This window comes from Mytilus galloprovincialis, chromosome 3, assembly GCF_965363235.1.
Source record: "Mytilus galloprovincialis chromosome 3, xbMytGall1.hap1.1, whole genome shotgun sequence".
NCBI lineage: Eukaryota > Metazoa > Mollusca > Bivalvia > Mytilida > Mytilidae > Mytilus > Mytilus galloprovincialis.
Window position 1 is genome coordinate 2,194,665 of NC_134840.1, and position 26,159 is coordinate 2,220,823.

Consider the following 26,159-nt stretch of genomic DNA (forward strand, 5'->3'; position numbering starts at 1 on the left):
TTATTCTTATTCTTATTCTTATATAGATCTCATGTGGTATAAACATTCAGATTACAGGTTATCTTCGATAATAATACTTTTATGTCGCCACCATGAATTGCTTGATTATTTTTTAAGTGTCTTTCAGATGAAAAAGCACGTCAATATAAATGTAATACGATTTGAATTGGTACTGCAGCTTAAATTGATAGTAAATATGTAACGGAATAAAAACTAAAAACCAACTTCGCTCGATAAAAGATGTGTTTTACATTTCATCAACTTTTAACGCATCTTTGCTTTATTGTGAAAATTACAAGATTAGAATGACATTCACTATATGTTTTCCAAAATCACATTGCATCAAAGACTTTCATAATTAAAATGAATGCACGGAATGTTTTCTACATCTAATATGTATACATACAACATGTAAATGTATGCATCTCATCTGTGTTTATTTTAAGCAAAATAAACTTTTTCTGTTTTGTTTTTCTTTACCTCATTACTGTTTGTAGACTATTAAGTAACTATTTTGATGTCTTCTTCATAGCAGGTATATTATATTGTGTCATAAATTAAATGTTTACATAATGCATAACTGTATATGACTTTAATGTCTATTAGTATGCACACTTTTAATATAATGTACACATTATGTGCAAACCGGTTTTCTTATTCACCTGTTAAGTAAGTTTGGTAAAAGATCAATGGGTTAGGAATTCCCTCGGTAAAAAAAAACAAGTCTTTAGAAAGTTCTGTAGAGTTAGTGAATATTTGGATCAAATCTTAATATGTATCTGTACTACTACTTGTAAACGAAAGATGGGTCTTTTAAAAGATTCAAACATTATTTTTTTTACATTTACATATCTGACTTTAAGTAAGCAAATGTAAACCGGTTTTTACCTCCTACATATATTAAAGACATGAATGAGCAATCTTTCAAATTCAAATTTGGTAAAAAATATTAAAATTGGCTCGGAATTTAGTGAAGAAGTTATGAATAAACCCAGTATCCTTGGTGGTTACGGTGTAATGATAACATAGGTTCAACCGACCATGCCGAAAATCAGCTCGGGGCGTTGTTGATATAATGCAAAAGTCCTTGTATTTATATACTGATAACTAAAAGTCTTTGCCAAATTCGAACTGACGGACAAATTGAAAAGGATGGCGTAATAATGTGTTATATACAAGGGTATAAATTCTAAAGGTCTCACGTTGTGAGCGTTCATTGAACTTTCTCGGATGTAAATAGAGTAGTAGACCTGTAATTATGAATAGGAAGACAATATCCTTTACCAAGGACAGTCTATACGATCTGGTGCCTACTAGTAACATGCAATGGGAGGATATACAGAAAAACACATTCACAAACTGGGTAAACGAACAACTAAACACCAAAGGGATTGTCGTTCGTGATATAAGAAGTGAACTATCGGAACATTTAGGTACATTAGTGGAAGTATTACAAAGACAGCAGATATTGGGTATAACTAACAGGTCGGACAATCAGTATGCACGGCTACAAAATATCACCGTAGCATTGGAGGCTATAACTAGTGATGGCGTAAGGATAGTCAGTATAGGTAAGTAGATACAGAGTGAAATCTCTATAGTAAATATACTTTATGGTAGTCAATTTTGAAGCAATTGTTTTAGTATTTGGCTACAGAAACATCATTTTTCGAACCCCAAGTGAGTCCCTTCAAATCTTTACCATATTAATATATTATGAATTCAACAAAAGTGATGAAAATGAATTACATAAAATGCATCAGCATTACATAAAATGCATCAGCATGACGAAATGTTTCTGATTTTAATGTTGTCATTAAAGTAATTCATCGTGTCATAAAATTCTACTTTGTTATTTTATCAAAACGGTTGAGCTAAATAATTTGTATCCTTTCGTTTCGTTGCTTAGATGAACGAAATGATCTGTATCTAGCAATTAACAGATTTAATGTTCGTAGCAATTTATCTACCTATTGAGAGATGTAATGTTCGTAGCGATAAATATAGCAATGGAGATATCTAATGTCCGTAGCAATGCATCTATCAATGCAGAGATGTAATATTCGAGGTATTGTAGGACAATTATAGAAATCTAATATTTATGGAAATACAGACAAATGTGAATGTAATTCAGAAGCATATATATACTGTTCGTGAAATATAGAGATATGGTGAGATGTAATGTTTCTTACAAAGCAAATCAATATAGAAATGTAAAGATGAGAATTACATTTCGTTGCAATAAGTGCAATGCAAAGCTGCACATATTGTGGAAATGCATAACAACGATTAGGGGCATTGTCTAAGTCAATGCAGAGTAACGGTTTGACCGTTTGATGCAATGTATAATACAAGCGATAGCCTTTCAAAAAGGGCTAAGTCGACTCTTAGCTGATGAAAATGGAAAGTGCTCTCGCTTTCACGGTAGATTAATTCATTTACTAGAATAGCCACGTGCATCAATCAACAATTTTACCACCCACGTGAGGTCACACGTTATGAACGTTGTTGTTTACGAAACTCTAGAAGATTCGGCTATTTATAGATAAAAGTTACCTGTGTATCAATATGCATGATTAATGACCAGGCAAAATCTAATTGCTAAAATAGAGAGGACAAATCCGATACTCTACGGGATTGAAGGACATTTACTAGGTTTGGATTGTCCTAACCAAACAATAAACTTTGATTATTCACGTCTCGTAATATCTTCCAATCAGGTAGCAAGAAAAATTCACGCACTAACTGTCCATCGTTCAATTAGGAGTCGATAATAATGCAGACAAACGATTAGATGCATTGTAACTAGTGAATGAAGAGTAAGTTTAAATGCATTTTTGGTTGCAGTGCAAAGTTTATGATTCAACAGTTTCAGCTTTGTTATAGCAAGTATGCATTGGTTATATACGTTGGGAAAATATAATGTATCAATCGCAGACTAGCAGGAATACAAACATCTTGTTGTTTATTAAGCCAGGGAAATAAAAAGAATAACTTGCTTAATCTTATATTTTTGCATCTACATTCTTGGTCTCAGACAACATGTATAACGATGCAGAATTTCACTGGGGAAAAGCTGATGACCGTAACTGCATTCACGGTCATCCCAAGATGTCGGATGAAAAATTAGGTCAGTTTATGTATTGTCTGTTAAAGTGTTTCTATATCATTTTCTTTACAAATTATACATTGAAACGATGTAAATTTATAAAAGAATCACTCGAAAATCACTAATTACTTCCGAGAAATGTGCATGAAACGGGAAATTCGATTTGAAAAAATTGTTAAGATGACCGTAAATCATAATCAAAATATTTTCAAGATGACCGTAACATAAAACAAGGATGACCGTGATTGGTAAAAAGATGACCGTAACTTGTAAAGGATGACCGTAATTTGTGTAAAGACTGACTGTTATTTATATAGGACGACCGTAACTTTTATAGGATGACCATCAATTCTAAGAAATATCCGTATTGTATTCAAAGCTTTTTTGTTGAGTTTGTCGATCTCAATAGGGGCTCGGTTAGCGGATATAAATATGTGTCATAAATTTCTTTTTTTAAACTATAATATAATTGGCCATATTTAGGATTTATAACAATGATAGTAAATTGCATATTTCTCGTAAACAATGAAATATTTATTGATATCGACGTTAAAATTTTAACACAAATTGACAGCGATACGACGAAAATTTGAAGAAACATGAATGTGTCCCTAGTACACAGATTCCTCATCTACACTATCATTTTCTATGTTTAGTGGACTATGAAAATGGGATAAAACTGTAATTTGGCATTAGAATTAAAAAGATCATACCATAGGGAAAATGTGTACTAAGTTTCAATTTTATTTAACTTGAAGCTGGACAAACGGACAAACAAACAGACGAAGGGACGAACGTACGCACAGACCAGAAAAACATAATGCCAATAAATGGAGCATTAAAAACATTAATAATACATACGAATATTTGGTAATCGAGCCCATGTGTATGGTTCCATAGGAAGCAGATTAAAATCTTAATTTGTCTTGATATATGCAGGCGGAAACACTTTTGAAATAGAACAAAAGAATCGAAGCTCTGTGTTTATCGAGAAAGCGATAAATGTTAAATGTAATGTTTGATATAGTAACAAAATTTTAAAAAGTTAATAGAAACAAATAAAACGACAATTTTCTTATTTTAAAAACACCATTTGCATAAGTTTTCAATGTATCTATTACATAGTAATGCAAAACAATAAGATATCAAGTCGACGACATGGTTCTTATCGGGGCCTTTTATAACTGACTATGCGGTATGGGCTTTGCTCATTGTTGAAGGCCTTACGGTTACCTATAGTTGTTAATGTTTGTGTCATTTTGGTCTTTTTTGGATAGTTGTCTCATTGGCAATAATACCACATCTTCTTTTTTATATATTATAGTATCTATAAGTTGGATGTAGAAAATGCATAACCTCCGAATTTTTTTTTTATCACGGACGGAGAACATATCAATATTTTAGTTCAGAAATTTTCGTGTCTGCCCTTCCATTATGTGAATCAAGAAAAAATTCCCCAAAACAGGTAACGATTGTATCGAAAAGAGAAAAATCGAGTGCACCTTTTATGTTAGGGCATGTTTGGGGTGCATATTTTGTCTTTAAAACGTACAAAGCAAGAGTATTTTATATAGCATCTCGCTTCAGATTCTATCATTATTATATATCAAAGCTACAGGTTGACTTTATAACGTAGAAAATTGACAGTACGAAAAGATGAAATATATGGGTCAAGTGAGATACCTATCTAATGAATCACAAAAACAGAGTAGGTGTGTTCGAATAGCTATTTTTTCTAAGTACTTGACAACAGTCTTTTAATTTGGATGATGAAAATGGATATCTTCGAAAAAATATGATTTTCTTGTGTGTGATAACTAGGGTTTATAATCTTCAACCACTGAAAATGTTTAGTCTGCCCTTCCACGAAATATTTAATTAGAATTTTTTTAAATACTTAAGAATTTTCAAACATTCCATCTGACATCCGAACAGACAATATTTTTAAGTTGAATCAATGCAGACAAGATCATTAACTAATGCTCATTAGCTAGTAGATACATTTGTCTTTTAAAATATAACTGACATATAACGATCGATCGTAATGGTGCTATGTGGATAAATTTATCAGTTTTCAAGAGCAAAATTGGCAGAGCGTCATCCCTACAATGGCTTCCATTTCTACGATTGTGAGCATGAACTGGCGTAATGGGGAGATAATTTTGAAGAAGTAGAATCCTGACTGTATGAATAACATTTCTGTATATATACAAATTGACAACGTTCCGCCTTGTGATACGCTTTTCGTACAATACTATTTTAAGGATCTACTTTGCTGGAGCTCACCTTCACTAGTTTATTCGAATGATATTTTCAAAATATTTGTTATTTTTTTTGCACGACAAAATGAAAGACGATATACTATCAATGGGTGTACATGCAATTTTTTGGCATTTTTAAAAATGTGTATTTATTATATGTCATTAAAAGGAATCCCAGAAACAAAAAAAAATCTTTTGTCGAGCAGTTGAAGGCTGTGCACCGCATTTTTTTCATTATGCTTATAAGGTGTCATTTTATCGCGCTTTTGTAGCATGTTTTCCCTTCCTGTTCATTTGCATGTCTTTTGGCAAATTCATTTTAAAAATTAAACCCTCTACTGTAAAAAAGATACATATGGTAATCTTTGCATTTGAAGCACGTCTTATTTTCTTCTACCTATAGGATAAAACTCTCATATTAATATGTGTATACCAACACGATTAATCATTTGATACAAAAAGATAGTTATATAAATACGGATATTTCTTAGAATTGAGGGTCATCCTTTAAAAGTTACGGTCATCATTTACAAATTACGGTCATCTTAAAAGCAGTTACGGTCAGCCTTGTTATGAATCGCTGATTCTGTTACGGTCATCTCGATTGTGATTTACGGTCATCTTGGCCATTTTTTCAAATCGAATTTCCCGTTTCATGCACATTTCTCAGAAGTAATTAGTGATTTCCGAGTAATTCGTTTATAAATTTACATCGTTTCAATGTATGATTTGTAAAGAAAATGATATAGAAACACTTTAACAGACAATACAGAAACTGACCTAATTTTTCATCCGACATCTTGGGATGACCGTGAATGCAGTTACGGTCATCAGCTTTACCCCAGTGAGAATTTACTGCATAGACAAAATAGTTTGAAAAAGTATATACAATAGAACAATTGAAGTTAGTTTTACCGGTGGAAGATAAATACATGTCAAACAGTTAAATCACTAAATAAGTCAATGATCTTTCCAGTTGAATATACATGTAGTAATTATAATTTGACAAGCCCCATGGCGTCATAAATACAAGTTTAAAGAAAATCTATTTACTAACTTATACAATAGTTAAAAAATGATACCTTTAATTAGGGGACGACCATTTGATATTCTGGGGGGGGGGGGGGGGGGATATGTACTTTTTTTACCTACAGTTATTGTTGCAGATTATTAATTTTCATCCTGTTTTATGCAAGGTTATTTTTTCCAGCTCTATACAGACCAGATTATTTTTTTTCAAATCCTCTTGCTCCGCTCCCCATAAAATGAAATTGTCGTTCCGTTATTCGTATTACTAGTTTGGATCGTGGATTATTGCCATTCAGATCCAACGAAACAAAATTTTAACAAAAGTTAAATTTGAAACTATGCATTTAGATAAAAGTTTTCAGTGTAGTGTAAATTATACACTTCAAAAACGATTTAACCATGAAATACCATAAAATTAGGAAAAAATCTGGAAATTACACTAAACAGAAAATATTTGACTTGCACATGCTCAGAAATATTACAAAACAAACCCTAACTCAACAAGGTTGTATACGTTACGGATAAATATATATTCTTATTCTACACTGGCACCAACTATTAGGGCTACGCTTTCTATAAAGTCAGTGTTCAAAGAATTGGGCTCATCTTGCTACAAATCTGAATATTCTCCTTATTGACATTTAAATTACGCCACAATCAAATTGTGTCATCACGACTAAGGTAAAATGTACATGTATTCCACAAGAGACCTTCCCTTGATGAGTGCTAGTATGAAAAATGTAATGAGTAATGTTATTTTAATGATTTTTATGTTTTATTTGATTAACAGGGCGGTCGTATGAGCTCTTAAAGGTACATTAGCAGGTAACCTCCAATTACTTTTTTTAAAATTATAGTCAAACGCAAAATAAAAACTCCTACTAACATATAATTTATTGTTATTAAGAAGTAAAGGCACATTTTGACAAACTAGGCGATGTTACTTTTCCTTTTGGCAATTTCCTTTCCTTGTTTGGGATGTATAATAGTGTATATTTCTCAATTGGTTAAATGAGCACGTGTTTGCAATGAAATCTCAACTTTAAATGATCACAAAAAATATTAAAAACAGTGATTGTGTTTTCAAAAATTGGTCAAAACTTTTCTTAACTGTTTCGCATGTATATGTTTTCTTTATTGATTTTTATTGTCTGTACCGATTGAATTAGGAAAATGTGAGTTCTAAAAGAACTGGTTAGACTTCGCCTCATGTCCAGGAACCTCGAACGTGGCTATGTTACGTTGGTTTTGTTAACTAGTTTCGGGTTTCTCTCTATTTCTCTCTATTTTGATGTTTTCTTATTATTTTTAGGGTGAGAAGGGTTGGGTTATTTTGGTGATGTTGTTTTGTTTGTTTCTGTTTTATCGTATGTTGTTTGTATGTTTTATTTTTGTGAACTTGATGTTGAAGAGATATGATACTAATATATAAGTAGTCCCTGCTATTTATGGACAATTGTAAATCGTCCTGGATGACCTTTTAATGTATTTTTTATTTATCGTCTCGTTGCTGTTTCACACTTAAAATAAAATAACAAAGACGAGGTTTTTTTCGGTTGAATGTGTTCTTATAATATATATAGATAAAGATAAATGTACAAAGTTTATATAAAGTGAAAAGACCAAATACCTTGACATTTATATATGACGCCCGACAAGCAAAAACGACCCTTATGGCAAAAAATATGAATTATCAGATTTTTTATTAATTAAACAGAAAATACTAATGCCAACTCAATGTAAAAATTTTGAAAATGATCGGTGAAAAACTATAATATTATGCTTGTGAAGATGATAGCTATTTGTCAGATATCATAGATATCTATATGCTATACCAATTTACAACTTTCTGCTCAATAAAGACACGAATAATATGATAATACATTATTTTTATAAAGACGGTATACCTCTACCAAGGACGATTTAACTGACATCAATTTTAATATATAATATTCACAAGCTGAAAATTTTGCATGGTTCATAAATTTTAATTTAGGTTTAAAGTGTGTTTCAAAAGAAAATGATCCTCCATGAATATCACTCCCACTGATGATAAAAACCATAATGATAAAACAAGATTTTGTGCAAAACTTAGATAAATATTATATTTCTCTCTGGGTTTATTATAAATAATACGCAGACATGAAAAGGTACTAGTTCTTCGGAAAGTACCAATAACTAGATGTTTAATGTCAACTTTACAAATAATTCAGAATGCTCTTGAGATTCTAGGTGCTGACGTTGTGTATTATTTCACTTATATCGTAGTTTTCAAGTTGGCTTTGGGCTATCATGTTACTTTTGGTCGTATGACTCTTGACGTGGCTTGGTACGTATTTCTACATCCAGATTTTAAGTTTTTTGGGGGGCTTTAAGCGTTCTTGGTGCGGTAGGTCCACTTATCCGATTCGAACGAGAAATGTTTTCATAGTGTTGTTTTCATTTGTATACCGATGTTTTTTATTTTACTTAATTTGTAATTTATCAGGAAAGAATTTTAAAGTGCTCTCCTGCTAATAGTATATCCCAATAGTCGTATTACATAGCTATTGCGAGGGTGACAACAAATCACCTGACCCTGTTTTTAACAAAATGTCGCCATAAATAAGCTAAGAATCACCCTGATAACACTGGATAATTTGGCGAGACATTTTAACATTCCAGCAGCACCTGCATACGGGGTATATATCTCCCAATTGATACGTTATTCCCGTGCTTGCATTTCCTATCATGATTTTCTTGATAGAGGTTTGCTGCTCACAAGGAAGCTATTAAACCAAGAGTTCCAAATAGTGAAGTTGAAATCATCCCTTCGTAAATTTTACGGACGCCATCACGAGTTGGTTGACCGTTATGGAATAACCGTTTCACAAATGATATCGGATATGTTCCTTACGTCGTAACTACAATCCCCTTCCCTTTCATGAATATGACCTACCGAATTAGACTATTTACCGGATTTGTAATCACATAAGCAACACGACGGGTGCCACATGTGGAGCAGGATCTGCTTACCCTTCCGGAGCACCTGAGATCACCCCTAGTTTTTGGTGGGGTTCGTGTTGTTTATTCTTTAGTTTTCTATGTTGTGTCGTTTGTACTATTGTTTTTCTGTTTGTCTTTTTCATTTTTAGCCATGGAGTTGTCAGTTTGTTTTAGATTTATGAGTTTGACTGTCCCTTTGGTATCTTTCGTCCCTCTTTTTTTAACCAACATTAGTTAGGCTGCGGTAGTTCAAATTTTCATTTCGACCTTTCTTAAAAATAAAATGACCTTTAATCACCATTCCATAACATTAATTATGCAACAACACTTTGTCCAGTTAAATTGACTATAAACAAGGTACACACCCCAAACGCATTAACCAATTCTCCAAGGTTTTATGTATTGGAAGTTTATTATTCAGTCAATAAACCTTGGTGATAGAATGAATACTGCCCGAGGCATTTCAAAACGAAAAATGTGATTTACTGATCAATCCTTGTTCAGTTGACCTACGTTATAGAAACGTTTTATTTATCATACAAGTGTGGACACAGATGAGTGTGGATAGTATGTTTGGATGTTTGACAGTGTTTTATGATAAATGTAGTTCTATGATTTTCCTATATGTGTTGTTAACTGTGTTGCACGATGACAACCAACCGGAGCATTAGGAGTATTGTTTATTTTATATTTAGTTTAGTTTTTATGTTCAAGACAGGCATGGAAGAGACACTAATTGCATTAGTTACCAAATGATTATGATAGAATATGTTCCACATCTTTGATTTTGGATACATTTTATAGTTAGGAGAGCAACACATAATAGGTTCAATTTTTCGTGATTTTTTTAAATTGGGAGATGCCATCAGAGATATGATATCTGAGAACATGATATAAGGAGCCTGTAATTCAGTGGTTGTCGTTTGTTTATGTGTTACATATTCGTTTTTTCTTTATTTTTTGTACATAAATAAGCCTGTTATTTTTCTACTTTGAATTGTTTCACATTGTCATTTCGAGACCTTTTATAGCCGACTATGCTGCATTAGCTTTGCTCATTGTTGAAGGTTGTGCGGCGACCTGTAATTGTTAATTTCTATGTCATTTTGGTCTGTTGTGGAGAATTGTCTCATTGGCAATCATATCACATCTTTTTTAATATGTATTTGCTAACTATTTGTATGGTTCTATTTATATATACTGAGTGCCAATGAAAACGCAACACTTGGTTTTTCAAAAATAAAATTTATATTAGAAATCATAATCTTTCAAACTGAATTGTTCTTGAAAATTAACAATTCTAACAATAGATCGATATCAAACAAAAATGTTTCATTGTCATCTTTCGGGCGCAATAGATAAACGAAACATCCAATGTTGAATCATCAAATCACAGTCCTAACTAAAAATGTTACAACCCCGTTGTGCAGCGCAATCTCGACAGCGCCGTGGAATTGATCATCCCGGACGTTTAATGTGATCTCGAGGAATGTTATTCCACTTGTCCTGTAAAGCAAACTCAAGCTGACTTTATGATATTGGTGGTGGTTTTCATCGTCTAAACCATGTCAAATCTGATGCAAAATTTGCTCTATCGGACCTAAATCTGGCGAAACGCACGACTTTTGGCCAAGGCTGGTGCCAAACGTCTATGTAACCACCACTGATGATTTTTGGTACATAATGAATGATTTTTGGTCTACAGAATTCGATGTTTACACCAGACAGCCGTTTAGATGTCGACTGTGGTCCTCTTTAACCGTTGAATTTCTGCGCAAATGGTGCTTTACTGAAATTGCTCCATAGGATCTACCGTGACCACCATTGAACTCACGTGACCTTTGGACATCCATCAGAGTCGATATCGGATATGTTAAAGACCAAATGTATCGGTTTTGCTGAGCGTTTCTTGCTTTTTGAACCCCGGGATGTGGCTTATCATTAACTGATCCATTTTTGTTGAATTTGTGGATGATTTGGGTTATTGTATGCTGTGAAAGGCTTCATTGGATCATGCCCGAAACTGCATGTCGCTGGTTGTCAGAAAGTCCTGGCATTTACTCAGATGTTTATTGCAGTTTCCTTACAATAAGGGCGGGAAAATTCATGACATTAGCCAAGCTTTAAATGACAAAATCGTGAAAATGGTGCGTATGTTGAAAAGTGGTGAACTTGGTTTAAGTCCGTTCAAAATAACCCTTACTTTGCATTTGTTCCAAAAATCACCCAACCCTAAAGTTGTCGACAATTGTCTTTAAAGTCATTTTCAACCAACTTTTTTATCATACAACACAGATTCCGCCTGTTTTTATTTAGACTAAGTGATAAGACAAGAAAATTAGAGGAATTTGCATCCATTTGTATCTTTGTTCGTCATGGACTCGTACGTTGTTCCTTAATGTCTTTTACTAAACTATCATTTCTTTAAATGAAAGATCTGAATTTGATTAAATACTAAATCCCTTTAACAAATGAAAACTTAATTGCATATTATGATAAACTATCTACTGACAGCACTAATCGGACGGGAAATCGACACGCAACAACCACTTACGCCACACAGCGGCATAGTCCCAGTCGTCAAAACCCTTTCTATCAAAAACTGCTACCGATGATACACAGTGGCATAGATTCACTCGTCATCACCCTTTCTATCGAAGACTGCCACCAATGCTACACAGTGGCAGAGACTCATTCGCCTAATATGAAAAAGGAAGATGTGACATGAATGCCAATGAGACAACTATCCACAAAAGACCAAAATTAGACAGACATAAACAACTATAGGTCACCGTACGGCCTTCAACAATGAGCAAAGCCCATACCGCACAGTCAGCTATAAAAGGCCCCGATAAGACAATGTAAAACAAATCAAACGAGAAAACTAACGGCCTTATTTGTGTAAAAAAATGAACGAAATATAAATATGTAACACATAAACAAACGACAACCACAGAATTACAGGCTCCTGACTTGGGACAGGCACATACATAAATAATGTTAAACCCTTTCTATCAAAGACCACCTATGCCACACCGCGGCGGAGACCCACTTGTCAACACCCTTTCTATTAAATATAGCCAACAATGCTACACAGTGGCAGTGACCAACTTGTTGACATCCTTTGTCAAAGACTGTCTCCAATGCCAAAAAACTTGTTGTACTACCCTTTAAAGCATTGGTTCTAATGAGTTTATGCTTAGTCCTTCTATGATAATCAGATTAGGACATTGTCTTAAAAAAACAACCAATATGTAAATCTTTCAATCAAATTTAATCAAATCTAATGGATTGATAAAATGCATCAAACCAGTATCAAACATGTCGGTTTGTTAATGGAATTTAAAGTTATCTGTAGGTGTATACTCACAAGTTACCAGAGTTTAATTACCGTGTCAAGTACCTGTCATCTTTGTGCAGTGTGCATGACAAATAATCTACATTTGAAGTAGTGAGTGCATGACCAATCATCTATATGTGAAGTAGTGTGTACAAGGTATTCCAGTACATCTATAAATACTTGTGGTTATATATGCCTGTTGCCTGGGTGTAGCTTCAAATTCACACATGATTTCAAATTATTTGTGCCTTGATTGATTGGTGATTGTTTCTTAACGTCCAGTGGCAAATATGTCATGCTTGTTCAGGACGAGATTTATACCAATTTCGTAAAATCTTCAATTGAAACTTTATTACCTTTAACGCTATAAACTTTTCTTTCATTGACTCTTTTCAAAGGAAATTCTAATTTTCACATTAATCACCCCAGTGACAAGTTTATGCACATGCATAGCAGTCAAAATTTGAGACATGATGAAGAATCGATATATGAATTTGATGGGAACAGAATATAATACTCGAGATGAAGAGTGTCATAGTATATACATGTATAGACAATGTCTTTACCTGTCAAAGGAGAGGAAACAGATACCAAGCGGACACTCCGTAGTCGAAAAAACAAAAAGTCAAACAACAGTATACAAACACAGCATTGAAAAGTAAATGACAGGGGCGATCTCATTTGCTCTGAAAGGGTAAACAGATCCTGCTTAACATGTGACACCCGTCATATAACTTCTATAAAATATGTTGATACGTTATATCAAGTAATTAAACATCACACAATTGCGGATTGGTAATTGGCTCTAAGACATCACCAAAGTAAACGGTCTGTAATTTTCTAACCATGAAACTTTTTTTTTTAATTGAAATGATTCTCCATGACAAAGGATAGACAAACATAATATGCATGCAAAAAATAAAAGCAACAAGAACAAAGTAAAAATCAAAGTAACACGAACTCCTATTGAGAAAAACTAGGGATGATCTGGTGTGCTCCGGAAATGTAAGCAGATCCTGTTCCACATGTTGCACCCGTCATGGTGCTTGTTTAAGTACAAACCTGGTGATAATTATAACTCGGTAGATCACATTCCAGGAAAAGGGGACGGGGATAGTGGTCACGTGAAACATTGCCTTCCCGATCATTGAATCAGATATTCAATCTCGAGCAACCAACTCGTAATGGCATCCGTTTTTGAAAGAGATTATTTCAACTGCATCACTTGAACTTTCGGTTTAATAATTGCCTTGTGAGCAGCAAACGTCTAACAAGATAATCATGCTAGAAAATGCAAGCTCTTAATCTTGTGTCAAATTGGAGATATATTCTTCATATGCAGGCGCTGATGGGGTACTGCTGTACATAGAAAAGGGGAAGTTCAAAAGAAAGATTATTTTTTCTTTGGCATCCGTCCGTTAAACGCGCTGCAAAAAGGTTTTCGACTCTTATAGTTGATGTATGCTTGTAAAGTTATCATTAACATATCTTCTCTTAATGTAACCATTTTTTTTCTTTAAGATTTTATGTGTAACATTGTATATATTTTATATTATCTTTTTTTTTTGTCACTTGTCTCTGAGAAAAATACTCTACATGCCATTACAAGATAAATAACGATAAACCTGTTTTTATTTGGGAGGAAAATGCCTGAACTCACAATTTAATTTCTGCAATTTCAAGACTTTTTACGCAAATTTACGGTATTCAAAAATGATTAAAAAGACTCATCAGATTTAAGTTCTGAAGTCGTATCTTTTTTAAGATAGTCCTTGTTTTGAATTTCGCCCATCATTTAGTTCAACAAACACGAATCTATCGAGCTCATTATAACAGCAATACGAGAAAGTCCTTTAAACCTTATTTTGTTTTAAAAATATGTAAAGAGAAATAATGCTTTAAACATAATGTTATATCCAGGGCGATAATAAAATTATCGTGCAGTAAGGCAGTAATTTGTTATAATTATAATGCATTAACTAAGTCTTCTATTTACATTACAGGTAAAGAAATTTTTCCTATTCGTTTTATTAAAAAAAAAAACATAGATGAAAGATTTAAATTACCTTTTAAGCTCTAGAATTTAGCTAATTATTTCTTTGTAGGATGTACATTGACAAAAAATAATATCTTTTAAAATTTACTTTTCTTAAAAAGTTTCTCGAAAAAAAAAATCGAGACGAGACAAGAAAAATACTTCACTAAGACTAACCTCATGTGCATATTTGTAATACACAGACATATATAATAGGTAAACAACAGCGTAAACACAAGCCACCCGAAAACGAGTTACGAGTAATGTATAAACAAGCTTTTAACATAAGAAATACTTTCTTTTTAATAATATATTGTGACAAGGTTTGGCAATGCAAAATAGTAAATTATCACAATTAAATGTAAACATAAGTTTCCATCATCATGCGTATTCATGAAATTATCGTTAAAATGACAAGCATGATTTAGAAGAATTTCACCAAAAGCTATATGTAAATGGACATTGCATTATTACTTGTTTTTCGTCCTCAATTGCAATACAATTAAACCATAACCTTTTATCTGAACATATAAACATTTTACTCGTTAACTGGCCAACCTTTATATCAACGGACAAGAGTTTGGATCAACTGTGTGTGATTATATTTTAAAAGCCACTCGTTCATATAATTGTTTTTTTAAGTTTACAATTGCAGTTCGTGGTTTTGTCACATGGACATTAAAACTGACCATTAAGAGTATGTATATACATTAAAATGCTGTTGAATTGATAATAAATTATGTTATCCAGCATATCGTTGTATTGCATTAAATGAATTATTTGAAATGAGAAATTACAAAAGAACTTACACTATCATTACATTAAAAAGTTAAAGGGTGTCATAGAAACACCATGGTTATAGAAAAACGACGAATAGATAAACAGTAGTGTAATATGAAACCCCGTCAAAAAACTGGACTGAACTCAACTTCTGGGTTCCCTACTTTATCGTTCAGTCAATTATTTACTTTTACAGATTGTGACTTCAATGGAGAGTTGTCTCATTGGCACTCATACCACATCTTAGTATATCTATTAATTAAAACACTTTTTACGCGGTGACCGTGAGGGCATTCCGATGTATTGCTATCGCCTAGATTTTGGGTTTGTAACCGATCTATAAACATGATAAATACGCGGATATTAATAGAGTTGTTTCTTATGATGGTCAAATGATCTTTTGGTGATAATAAAATTACATCTTTTTGAGTTACGGCACTTTGTAACTAAAACAGGGGGGTGTTTTTTTCACATGTCGCACTGTATCTCAAAAACGATTTTTGATTATTGCTTAAAACTTTACACACTTCTTAGTTATATTAATCTTAAGATCTGTATACTTTTTGGTGATGATTCAAAATTTGATTTTTGAGTTATTGAGTATTTTGTCAAAAATGGGGAGGTTTTTTTTACATGTCGCGCCGTATCTCAAAAATGATTTATGGTTATTGCTTAAAACTTTACACACTTCTTTGTTATATCAATCTTAAGATCCGTATACTTTTTGGTGATGATTCAAAATTTAATTTTTGAGTTATTCAGTATTTTGTAAAAAAAAAAGGAGGAGGGTTTTTTTACATGTCGCGCCGTATCTCAAAAACAATTTATGATTATTGCTTAAAACTTTACACACTTCTTTGTTATATTAATCTAAAGATCTGTATACTTTTTGGTTTTTATTCAAAATTTTATTTTAGTGATATTTAGTTTGTAAAAAAAAAAAGAGGGGGTCACATGTCCCGCCGTATCTCAAAAACAATATATGGTTATTGCTTAAAACTTTCTCAGAAACTATATATGATTATTGCATTAAACTTCCACACCAGACGTCGGGCGTATCATGCGCTCATGGCGCAGCTGTTTATTTCTGATTTAATTCATCATTTAAATTATTTGAAATTCGTATATGATGATTTAAATTCAAATCTTATCCTTGAACAATCCTTTCTGAGTATCCGAGTGTGGTATAATTGAATACTTTGCTAGGATGTTTACATTTGTTCTGATTTATGAAATACTATATTTTTGTTTTTTGTGATAGTGAATTTCTATCAGAATACAGGTTTTCGTGTCAATCTGTCTCACTGTCAAATTCAGTGGTTTATAAATGGATGATTTAATAGATTCACTCAAGGAGTTATAAAACTTGTGATGTTATTTAAATCAAGACAAAGATAGAATGCAGCTTTTAAAGTTGTGTATGAGATGATCATTGAGATAATCACTTGAATGAATTTCATTTGGTTGATCTGACATAACATCGACGACTTGCAGTAAAAAAGATAACAGATAGATAATGAAGACTGTTTAATGTTGCAGTGCCCTCTTTAACAGTTTTGTTTAATGCAATAGGTGATTGGCTGACACTATGAAAAGAAGTTGTTGTCAATAGATCTTGCTCAATGTTCTCACTCATTTATTCATAGCGGCATTAACTCGACAATGCATGTCCATCGAATTGACTCAAACTGTAATTTTACGTAATTACAAAAACATTTATTGTGTTTTTGAATTGGACGCAATTTAATTAACCATGGACAATTGCCATGTTACCTACATTAAACTATGAATAGATAGGGTAAACACATGAAATAGTATAATGACGATACTTTTTTCAAGTAATAGAAAAAAGGAATACAACTATTTTACCACCAAATGATTTTTTTTGTAGTTCGAATAAACTATTCTGCGGTCTTCTCTAGTTTCACTTTTCAGCTGATATTTTTTTCAATCTAAATAATTTGGAATGAGTGCCAATAAGACGACTCTCCATTCAAGTCACAATGTGTAAAACAATAAACCAGTATAGGTCAAAGAAAGGCCTTCAGCATGCAGCCTAGCAAGCTATTAAGGACCCCAAAATGACATGTGTAAAAGAATTTAACTAGGACAACCAACACTTTTAACTATATAAAAAACGAGATACGAGAAACGGATATGAAAATAAACTCATCATAGATACCAGGACTTAATTTAGTATATACGCCAGACGCGTGTTTCGTCTACAAAAGACTCAGAGAATCAGTGAGTGACGCTCGAATCCAAAAAAAAGTTGAAAAGGCCAAATAAAGTACGAAGTTGAAGAGCATTAAGGACCAAAATTCTTAAAAGTTTTGCCAAATACAGCGAAGGTAATCTATTCCGAACCACACCAACAATCAAGAACCACTGAACACAACAGGTTTTTGACTTAGGACAGTTGTAAACAAATGCAACGGATTTTAACATTCACCCTAACTGAAACAGTAGTAAAACATAACAACATAGAAAGACACTATAAAATATTAATTGAAATAGCTGAATATACTAAGGAACTACGCCAGCGATTTCCAGATGAGGTCATAAGGATACGAATCCAAATGAGTTCGAGTTAATGTTTGCAAGCATAAAGGAATCAACGAAGAGTTCCTGCTTAATTTTGACAAAGTTAAACCAAACTGACAGATAAAAGTGAATTGTAATATTCTGTTATTATGTAAGATTGACACAAAACAAAACATACATAGGCTGTTTCCTGCTCTTTGGTCGGGTTGTTGTCTCTTTAACACATTTCCCATTCCTTTCTTAATTTTATTTACAAATTAAAAAGTCAAAATCGTTAATTACTCCATTTTATCTATATGGAAAAGTTCTACAAAAATGTATTGTGATCTATATTTAATATGAGTGTTTAGTAAAAAAAAAAAAAAAAAAAACTCGTACGTTCTATCACAAATAAAATTGGCTGGGTTTGATATTTGAAAAGTTTAAGTTTTACTAGTGGACTTGATTTGTATATTATCTCTGCTCCCAAAACAAAATATCACCTGTTATCGTATTTTGTACCGTGTTAAGTAATTATTTCCCTCGATATAATAAAATAAGACATGATATTTGGAATCAATTGTTAATCTGGACGGTCCTGCTAACAACAACACTTGAATAACAAAACAGTGTAATAAACGGATTGGAAAACGGGTACTTGACCGTTTAAAAATTGTTTAATTACCTTTTTAACATAAATTGTTCATGGAATAGTGGATAATTGGATTCTTGGGTATATCTTATACTATTTTTTAATATAGAAGTATACATTAAACTGACTTCTACTTAATCCCACCCCAGAGATCGACTGTATCATGCCATAAGACCCTAGGTATCGTCTTTATCATGCTGAAAAGCTTTAAAGCTAATCGGTTTTTCTCGAACATCTGTCTGTACCTAATAAGATACATTTATTAGTTTATAATACTTCACAGCAGTCCATGGGATGTTTGTCTCATATAAATCCCATCTATATCCTTTACGACTGTAGTTCGCATATTATAGATAACAGAAGAAAATTTTCATTGAAGCCTTCTTCAAATTTTTTAGGAGTTAAATATAGTGAAATAGCCATAGATTGATACAACATGCTTATATTACTGTTGTTCTTAATTATCTTTAATACGGTCTCCCACGACAAACTAAAGAATCTACCTCTTACACAGATCAGATCATTTTAGTACATCGATTAGGGAAATTATGATATACTTATCTATTTCACTTATAAGGCTACACCTTGAAACAAGTATTTTTAACCATTTAACCACACTAAACTGACAACAATCGCTTTATGTAATAGTGAGACTAAACTGACAACAATTGCTGTATGTAATAGTGAGACTAAACTGACAACAATTGCTGTATGTAATAGTGAGACTAAACTGACAACAATTGCTGTATGTAATAGTGAGACTAAACTGACAACAATTGCTGTATGTAATAGTGAGACTAAACTGACAACAATTGCTGTATGTAATAGTGAGACTAAACTGACAACAATTGCTGTATGTAATAGTGAGACTAAACTGACAACAATTGCTGTATGTAATAGTGAGACTAAACTGACAACAATCGCTTTATGTAATAGTGAGACTAAACTGACAACAATTGCTGTATGTAATAGTGAGACAAAAACATGTATTGTTTTATTGTTTGGATGTGTTAAAGTATTTTGTAATCACTCCTGTTAACCTTCATTCTCCATGAAACCATATACATCTTATAGTATGACAGGAAAATACGACAACAAAATATATTATTGTATAGCAATATAATATTTCCCACAGAAAGTAACCAAAAGTTAGAGTGCAATAAATGCCAATATTGCACTAGTGCAATAAATCTTCAAATTCACGACGAAATCTTAGTTTAAACCAATTTTTACTTTCGACAATTTTTACAAGCTCGTGCAATATAAAATTCTACTCTGGACAATATTCCCCAATATTCATGCAATAACCCTATAGTATTAATAAAACTGAATATGGATGGTATTAGGTCATATTACAAAACATTGTGTTTATACGTGGTACCGACATTGAAACTTGATATTAGGAATTGATGACAGTTCCATCATAACTTCAATTACATCCTATGGAATCCGCCATGTTTAGATTCATATTCTCGTAGTCTGGATCTAACCTTCTCTGGCCTATAGCCAAAATATAGTATGTGTATTTTTTTCATCAATATATATTTTTATATCATATTTTTTTCATTTGCCTCACCGACATTTTTGTTTTGTTTTAGATAGTTCTGATATTGCTGATGGAAACTTGAAGCTAATTCTAGCCTTGATATGGCAGCTGATACTCCGTTATCAAATAGGCAATGGAAACATTCAAAACAAAAGTTGGTTGTTGGCATGGATACAGGCAGTTATCCCACAATGCAAAGTGACGAACCTGACAACAGATTGGAACGATGGTTTGGCTTTAAAGTAATTTAATTATTAAACATTCTGTAAAAATATTTGTACATAGTGTTCGATAATGTAACAAATTATTTTAATTATCTTTTTTCTACTTCTTGAATATTATTAATGTAATGATATCATTTGTTCGTCTTCTCATATATTGAAGCAGTATGAATGTTAAATTCAAACATTTTAATACATTATTTCATTTGCATCTCAATTTTTTACAATAAATCAATATAACTTCAAACCATAAATATACGTTGAAATAAAAAAGATGTTAAAAAAAAACTTACGCAATGCAGAGTTGTGAAAGTTGTTTAAATGAATTTTGATAATTGAATAGAATATATGTTTCCTTCGTTGCAGTGCTTTACTGGAATTCTGTATGCCTGGTCTGTCGCCACATTGGATGTCACTTGACAGAACAGATAAGTAAGAACCAGATACTTTTAACACATTCTATTTACCACATAAAATATGTAAAATTAGAGTAGTATAGTTAGATTTGACTGATTTATAATAACTTATTTTTTAAATAAAAGCCGTCATACTGTGAGCAAATATCTATTTATAATCTCTGATACCTATATGAAGGCAGGTCTTGCTTTGCGAATGCCCTCCCAATGCCAAAAACAAAGTTTCATGTCATTAAACCCTTTTTTTTATGATTTAAATGTTTTAAAAAATCAAACCAGAAAAAAAATTCTAGATTCAAATTCTTTGAATATGCCGCAAAAGTTCTTCAGAAATTCAGTCCTGTCAATGTTCTGATAGAGTCACGAATACTGGATGTAATGTATTTTAAATCGATAGTTAATAGTTATTTTAAGAGACATTATTTGGCACCTGAACGTGCAAAAGGTAGTCTTATTCATCGTAAAATGAACCTATCATGCATAGTGTTTGGACAAAATAGATCTGAGCCTTTGGCTCATCCAAAACTACATTAATAGACATAACATCTTTACAGATTCAGATTCAATATTTTATCATGTTTTACCTCGTTATGAATAAAGCCTTAGTAAACATGTAAATGTCGATGAGAAGTTCTAATAATGTGACTGTTTTACCAGTTTTTGTTTTTAAGTTTTTCACTGAATACAAGAAGCTTGAAGGACAAAATTTAGTACGACATAATAAATTAAGCAAATACCAATCCTGATTTCCGACGGACTAATCTCTGATGAATATCGAAAGAAGTTATTTGATAGATTTAAAATACGTTTTGAATTAATAGTTCAAGAGGCACAAACTATTGACCTTATAAAACATTTTTCCTTTGCTATTTCAGAGTTAATAACTGTCATTATGCTATGAAGTTGGCACGTCAGCAGTTCGGGATACCTCTTATTCTTCGTGCGGAACATTTAGCCAGTACCGATTTAGATGAATTGTCCTCCATTACTTATCTGTCGTATTTCATCAAAGTTGGTTCTCCTGGTTACAACGCAACCCTACAGAGAATACAACCTATGGTTCATAACGTTCCTGTCTTTAATTTTACAGTAAGATGAAAAAATATCTTAACTGTTAAATCTTGCAATTATATGATACAGAAAAATAATTCGTTATTTTGTAAAAATATGTTTTATTTGCAATAAAATATTGCTACGTATAATATCAAAGTGCCATACAAGTGAGAGAGAGTTAACGCTATGAAACCAGGTTCAATCCACCATTTTCTACATAAGAAAATGCCTGTACCAAGTGAGGAATATGACAGATGTCCATTCGTTTGATGTGTTTTATCTTTTGATTTGCCATTTCATTACGGACTTTCCGTCTTGAATTTTCCTCGGAGTTCAGTATTTTTGTGATTTTACTTTTTGTTAAGAAAATTTTAAGAAGATTATAAAAGAAAGTATTTTCATTTTGTAAACCTTAACATAGCCAATTCCACTCCTTTTTATTCCCATTTCTAGACAGATTGGAATGATGGTCGAGTTTTAACAGAACTCGTTACCAACCTGGGAGCCAGGATCCAAGACACCTCTCATACAAATATCTCAGAAATACAGAGGCTCCAAGAAGGTAACGTAAAACACCAATGGAAAAAGTGTAATATAATCCAATATGACACTTAAGTTTGTAATGCTATTCAAAAAATTAAGATGGATGAATGAATACTTCGTAAAGTGAATAAATTTTACAGGTAACATTAAAAAAAACATTGTCAACCTTTTTTATCTTAACATGATCAATGCGATGATCTTAAAGAGAATTATAAACTTGAAACAAATATATTCTTACATCCTTTTAAATATGACGATGTAACCTTAGACTGCCTTTCTCAAACTTCACAATCACAACGGACAACTTCTAACAGATGACAACAATTTTCTTGTCGGCAAGAAATCACAATAAAAGATCTTAAACTATCTATCCTATTGAAAATATTCACATAAAATTTCCACAACAGTAGATAATAAAATAATGATAAGTATACAGTCGACTCAAGTGGAGAGAAGAAGGGGGCTTTCGTCACACCTGAATGACCCATAGCCTTTTTAATCTGTACCTGTACCTAATTAGTTGGCTGATTGAGGAGAAAAATATTTCACGGTAGCTTCACTCTGGTTTATGAAAACAAGTGAACATTTTCGTATTTATTGAAGAAATACTATACCATATATTGTATACGTGAAATCCGAACTTCCATCAACTCTGGATGTAGCAGAAGAATGTGGGATAGTTTCACATTAAAACATGTCGCAGAAAACAAGTTTGAAGGCTATTAACATGCATTGTTTTATTGATGAAAACTGTGTGTGAATAGCAAGAAATAAAAGAAAATGATTTCATTATCTTGAGTGTTTTAAAACTACACATCTTAGACACATTCCTTTCTAGGAATTGACGGTGCAACGCAACTAGGTGTAGAGCCTCTTTTGACTGCCTCTGACATTGCTGAGGAAGATCAGGAACATATAGGAATAATGGCGTACGCTGCAAAGTTTTTGTACTTAAAACCAGAAAATTCAACTATTCAAAGCACTCCAGCAACGAATGGGGTAAGTGAAAATTGAAATAACCGTAGTTTTTAGTTTAACAAGTATAGACTACAGTACTGGAGGGATATTTTATCATTTGCTTCATATCAATTTGGAAATAATTCCTTATTTTTCAAAGTTATTTATCGATCATATTTATTCTATTTTATTGAATCTCTTTTACCACCCACCCCCCTTTTGTCCAACCCACCACCCCCCTTTTTTCTAGTTTTAAAACACAACTTACAAGAACAGTTTTATAATCTAGTTTATGAACAAATACAAATTAAACTATAAAGAAAAATTAAATTTGTGTTTTACAAAGTATTTGACCTCTACAACCCCGACCTCAACTGTAAAGGAAAGTATTATATACAGAGTTGGCACATATTCCATATTTAATGCGTAAGTATGCACAAACACATTGCATTATTACATACAATATATAACGGTTTCATTCTTTTAAGAACTCGTGAATTTTTACATTATATAACGCAAACAGTGAATGTTGTTGACAATTACGTAGCCACACATTATGAATGGGCATACTGTCAATGTATGAGCCCAAAAGTAACAGGCATAATTTCAATGTATAAAAGATATTTATATATAAGAAGATGTGGTATTAATGCCATTGAGACAACTCTCCATTAAAGTCACAATTTGTAAAGAAAATACACATTACAAGTCAAAGTACGGTCTTCAGTAATGGGCATAATGTCAATATAACAGCCACGCTAGTAAAGGACATAATGTAAATGCAATAGCCCAGAGGTAATAGCCCATAAATAAAAGTCGTGCTATCAATGAAGCAGCCACACCAGTTTAGGGCATAAAGTACACATTTTAAATACCTCGAATTAAATTTAAACATATCAAGGTTGTAGGTAGTAACGATAGCAACAGACTCATTTCCTAATAATAAAGTTTAATTGTTGCTTGACCTATTTACACTTCTTCCCAACCTTGGCAATTGACAAAGCCAATAAAATGATACGTTGTGCAACGATTGTATTAGTTACTGAATTCAATAATCAAACCAACCCACCCGCCCCCTCCCCTTTCCGTTCACGGAGGGGTGATTTACTGCAATTATGCATTGTCTGTTTCGTTACATAATACATTACTTTATTATGATGGCTATCCAATGATTTTTTTTGTTACATATTACTATGACAACTCCAGTACTATATTTGGTCTGACACTTTATGTGTATTGTACCGTGAAGGCGATTTCTATGTATATCTAATACAGCCACTACCTGTTTGTCGATACTTTAAATTTACATTTCTACCACTTAACGTAGAATGTTTTCGTCAATAGCTTACAATGACAGAGGATATACTTTACACGACATTGCGTGCAACTTGTTGTTTTCCTGTGAAAGGATTTAGCCCCAATTGTAGACCTGAAAAGAAAACATAGCTTACGTTTACTTTGTTTAAACTTCGTTTGCTAGTTGTCTCAATTGTCAACCATTCCTGAACTCGTTATTCTATAAGTAAATGTTCTTCATTCAGGCAAGTTCGTCTTCTCACATTTCCTTAAAATAAACGACTATAAAAAAAACTCGAAGACATAATGTCATGGTCTGAAAAAAGAACATTGAATAGACAAACAAAATTCCACAAAACACTGCACATTAAACCTTAAGATTGGGCAATACAAACCCCATCAACAACTACGTGAGTGAACGCAGGTGCTCTGGTAAAACAGTTCCTGTTCCATTAGCGGTATCCGTCGTTGGTCTAGTTGCTAGTAAAACATTCGGTGATACATTCCACAACGATCGACCAAATTATGATGGTGTTCGTTAACATTCAAGAACCTAGGAAGTTTTAATCTTTTCATGTGGATGATAGCTAGGCTGTTACTTGTATAACGGTGGTGATGATGAATATTATTAGATTCCCGCACCAAGGATACAATAGCTTTATAGGTTTCCTTGTGTCCATCCATCCGTCAGTCAGACTGTCAGTTTACTATTTTTGTAAACGCAAAAAAGTCCAAAAATATGGGGTAGAAGGCAATGAAATTTGGCACTGTAGCTGTACATGATATTCAACGGAAACTTATTAATTCATTGGTACAACATTCCACTGAAAATCTATTCCAGGTGTCAAAAATCGATTACTATTAACATTTGGGAGCACAATTACGGTTTAAACTTAAAGTTTCTAGAACTTATTTCGGTGCTTGGATTGCAAAACAAATTAATGTTTCGGTATATTATGTCATTATGCTATTCCAAATTGATCCAAAGTGGCAAATTTGCAGTAAACAAGTTGTCTTATCGTGTCATAAAGTGCAGTTTATGAACTTTATGCTCAGAATTTTATGAAGTAAAGCAACCTATATTTGATAGGATAACATATCAGAACATTAATTACACATAATCTTGATTACAATAACTGTGTGAATTAGTTGATGTGGTGTCAATTGAGAGGTATTGTAGTAGTTTTTCGATGTTTTTATCTCATATTGCTACTGGACGTTAAGCAGCTAGCAATCAATCAATGACTTTTCTCTAATCTCATAAATCGATTACAGCCGATTGCATTGAGTATGTAGGCAAAGGTAATATCTTTGATTAGCTTGCTTGTTAGCTACCCTCTTTTCTAAGTAGCCTAGTCCTACAGACAGATATATTGGTTATTATCGGACTAATCTATTCTTAAAGGAGGGTAT

At 32.6% G+C, this 26,159-nt stretch overlaps 1 protein-coding gene across 2 annotated transcripts in view; it reads left to right on the top strand.

The window, feature by feature from the left end:
• Window positions 1–1,150: 1,150 nt before the first annotated feature.
• Window positions 1,151–26,159, top strand: part of LOC143066932 (filamin-A-like) — a 44,523-nt gene continuing 19,514 nt past the window's right edge. The window contains exons 1-6 of one of the 2 annotated variants that reach the window (XM_076239793.1): window positions 1,151–1,571; window positions 20,313–20,502; window positions 20,848–20,913; window positions 21,773–21,986; window positions 22,404–22,512; window positions 23,332–23,492. In XM_076239793.1, coding sequence (XP_076095908.1) covers window positions 1,259–1,571; window positions 20,313–20,502; window positions 20,848–20,913; window positions 21,773–21,986; window positions 22,404–22,512; window positions 23,332–23,492 — 1,053 coding nt within the window. In that variant the 5' untranslated portion in view covers window positions 1,151–1,258. The remainder of the gene's footprint in view (window positions 1,572–20,312; window positions 20,503–20,847; window positions 20,914–21,772; window positions 21,987–22,403; window positions 22,513–23,331; window positions 23,493–26,159) is intronic. The other variant, XM_076239791.1, reaches the window with a different exon arrangement.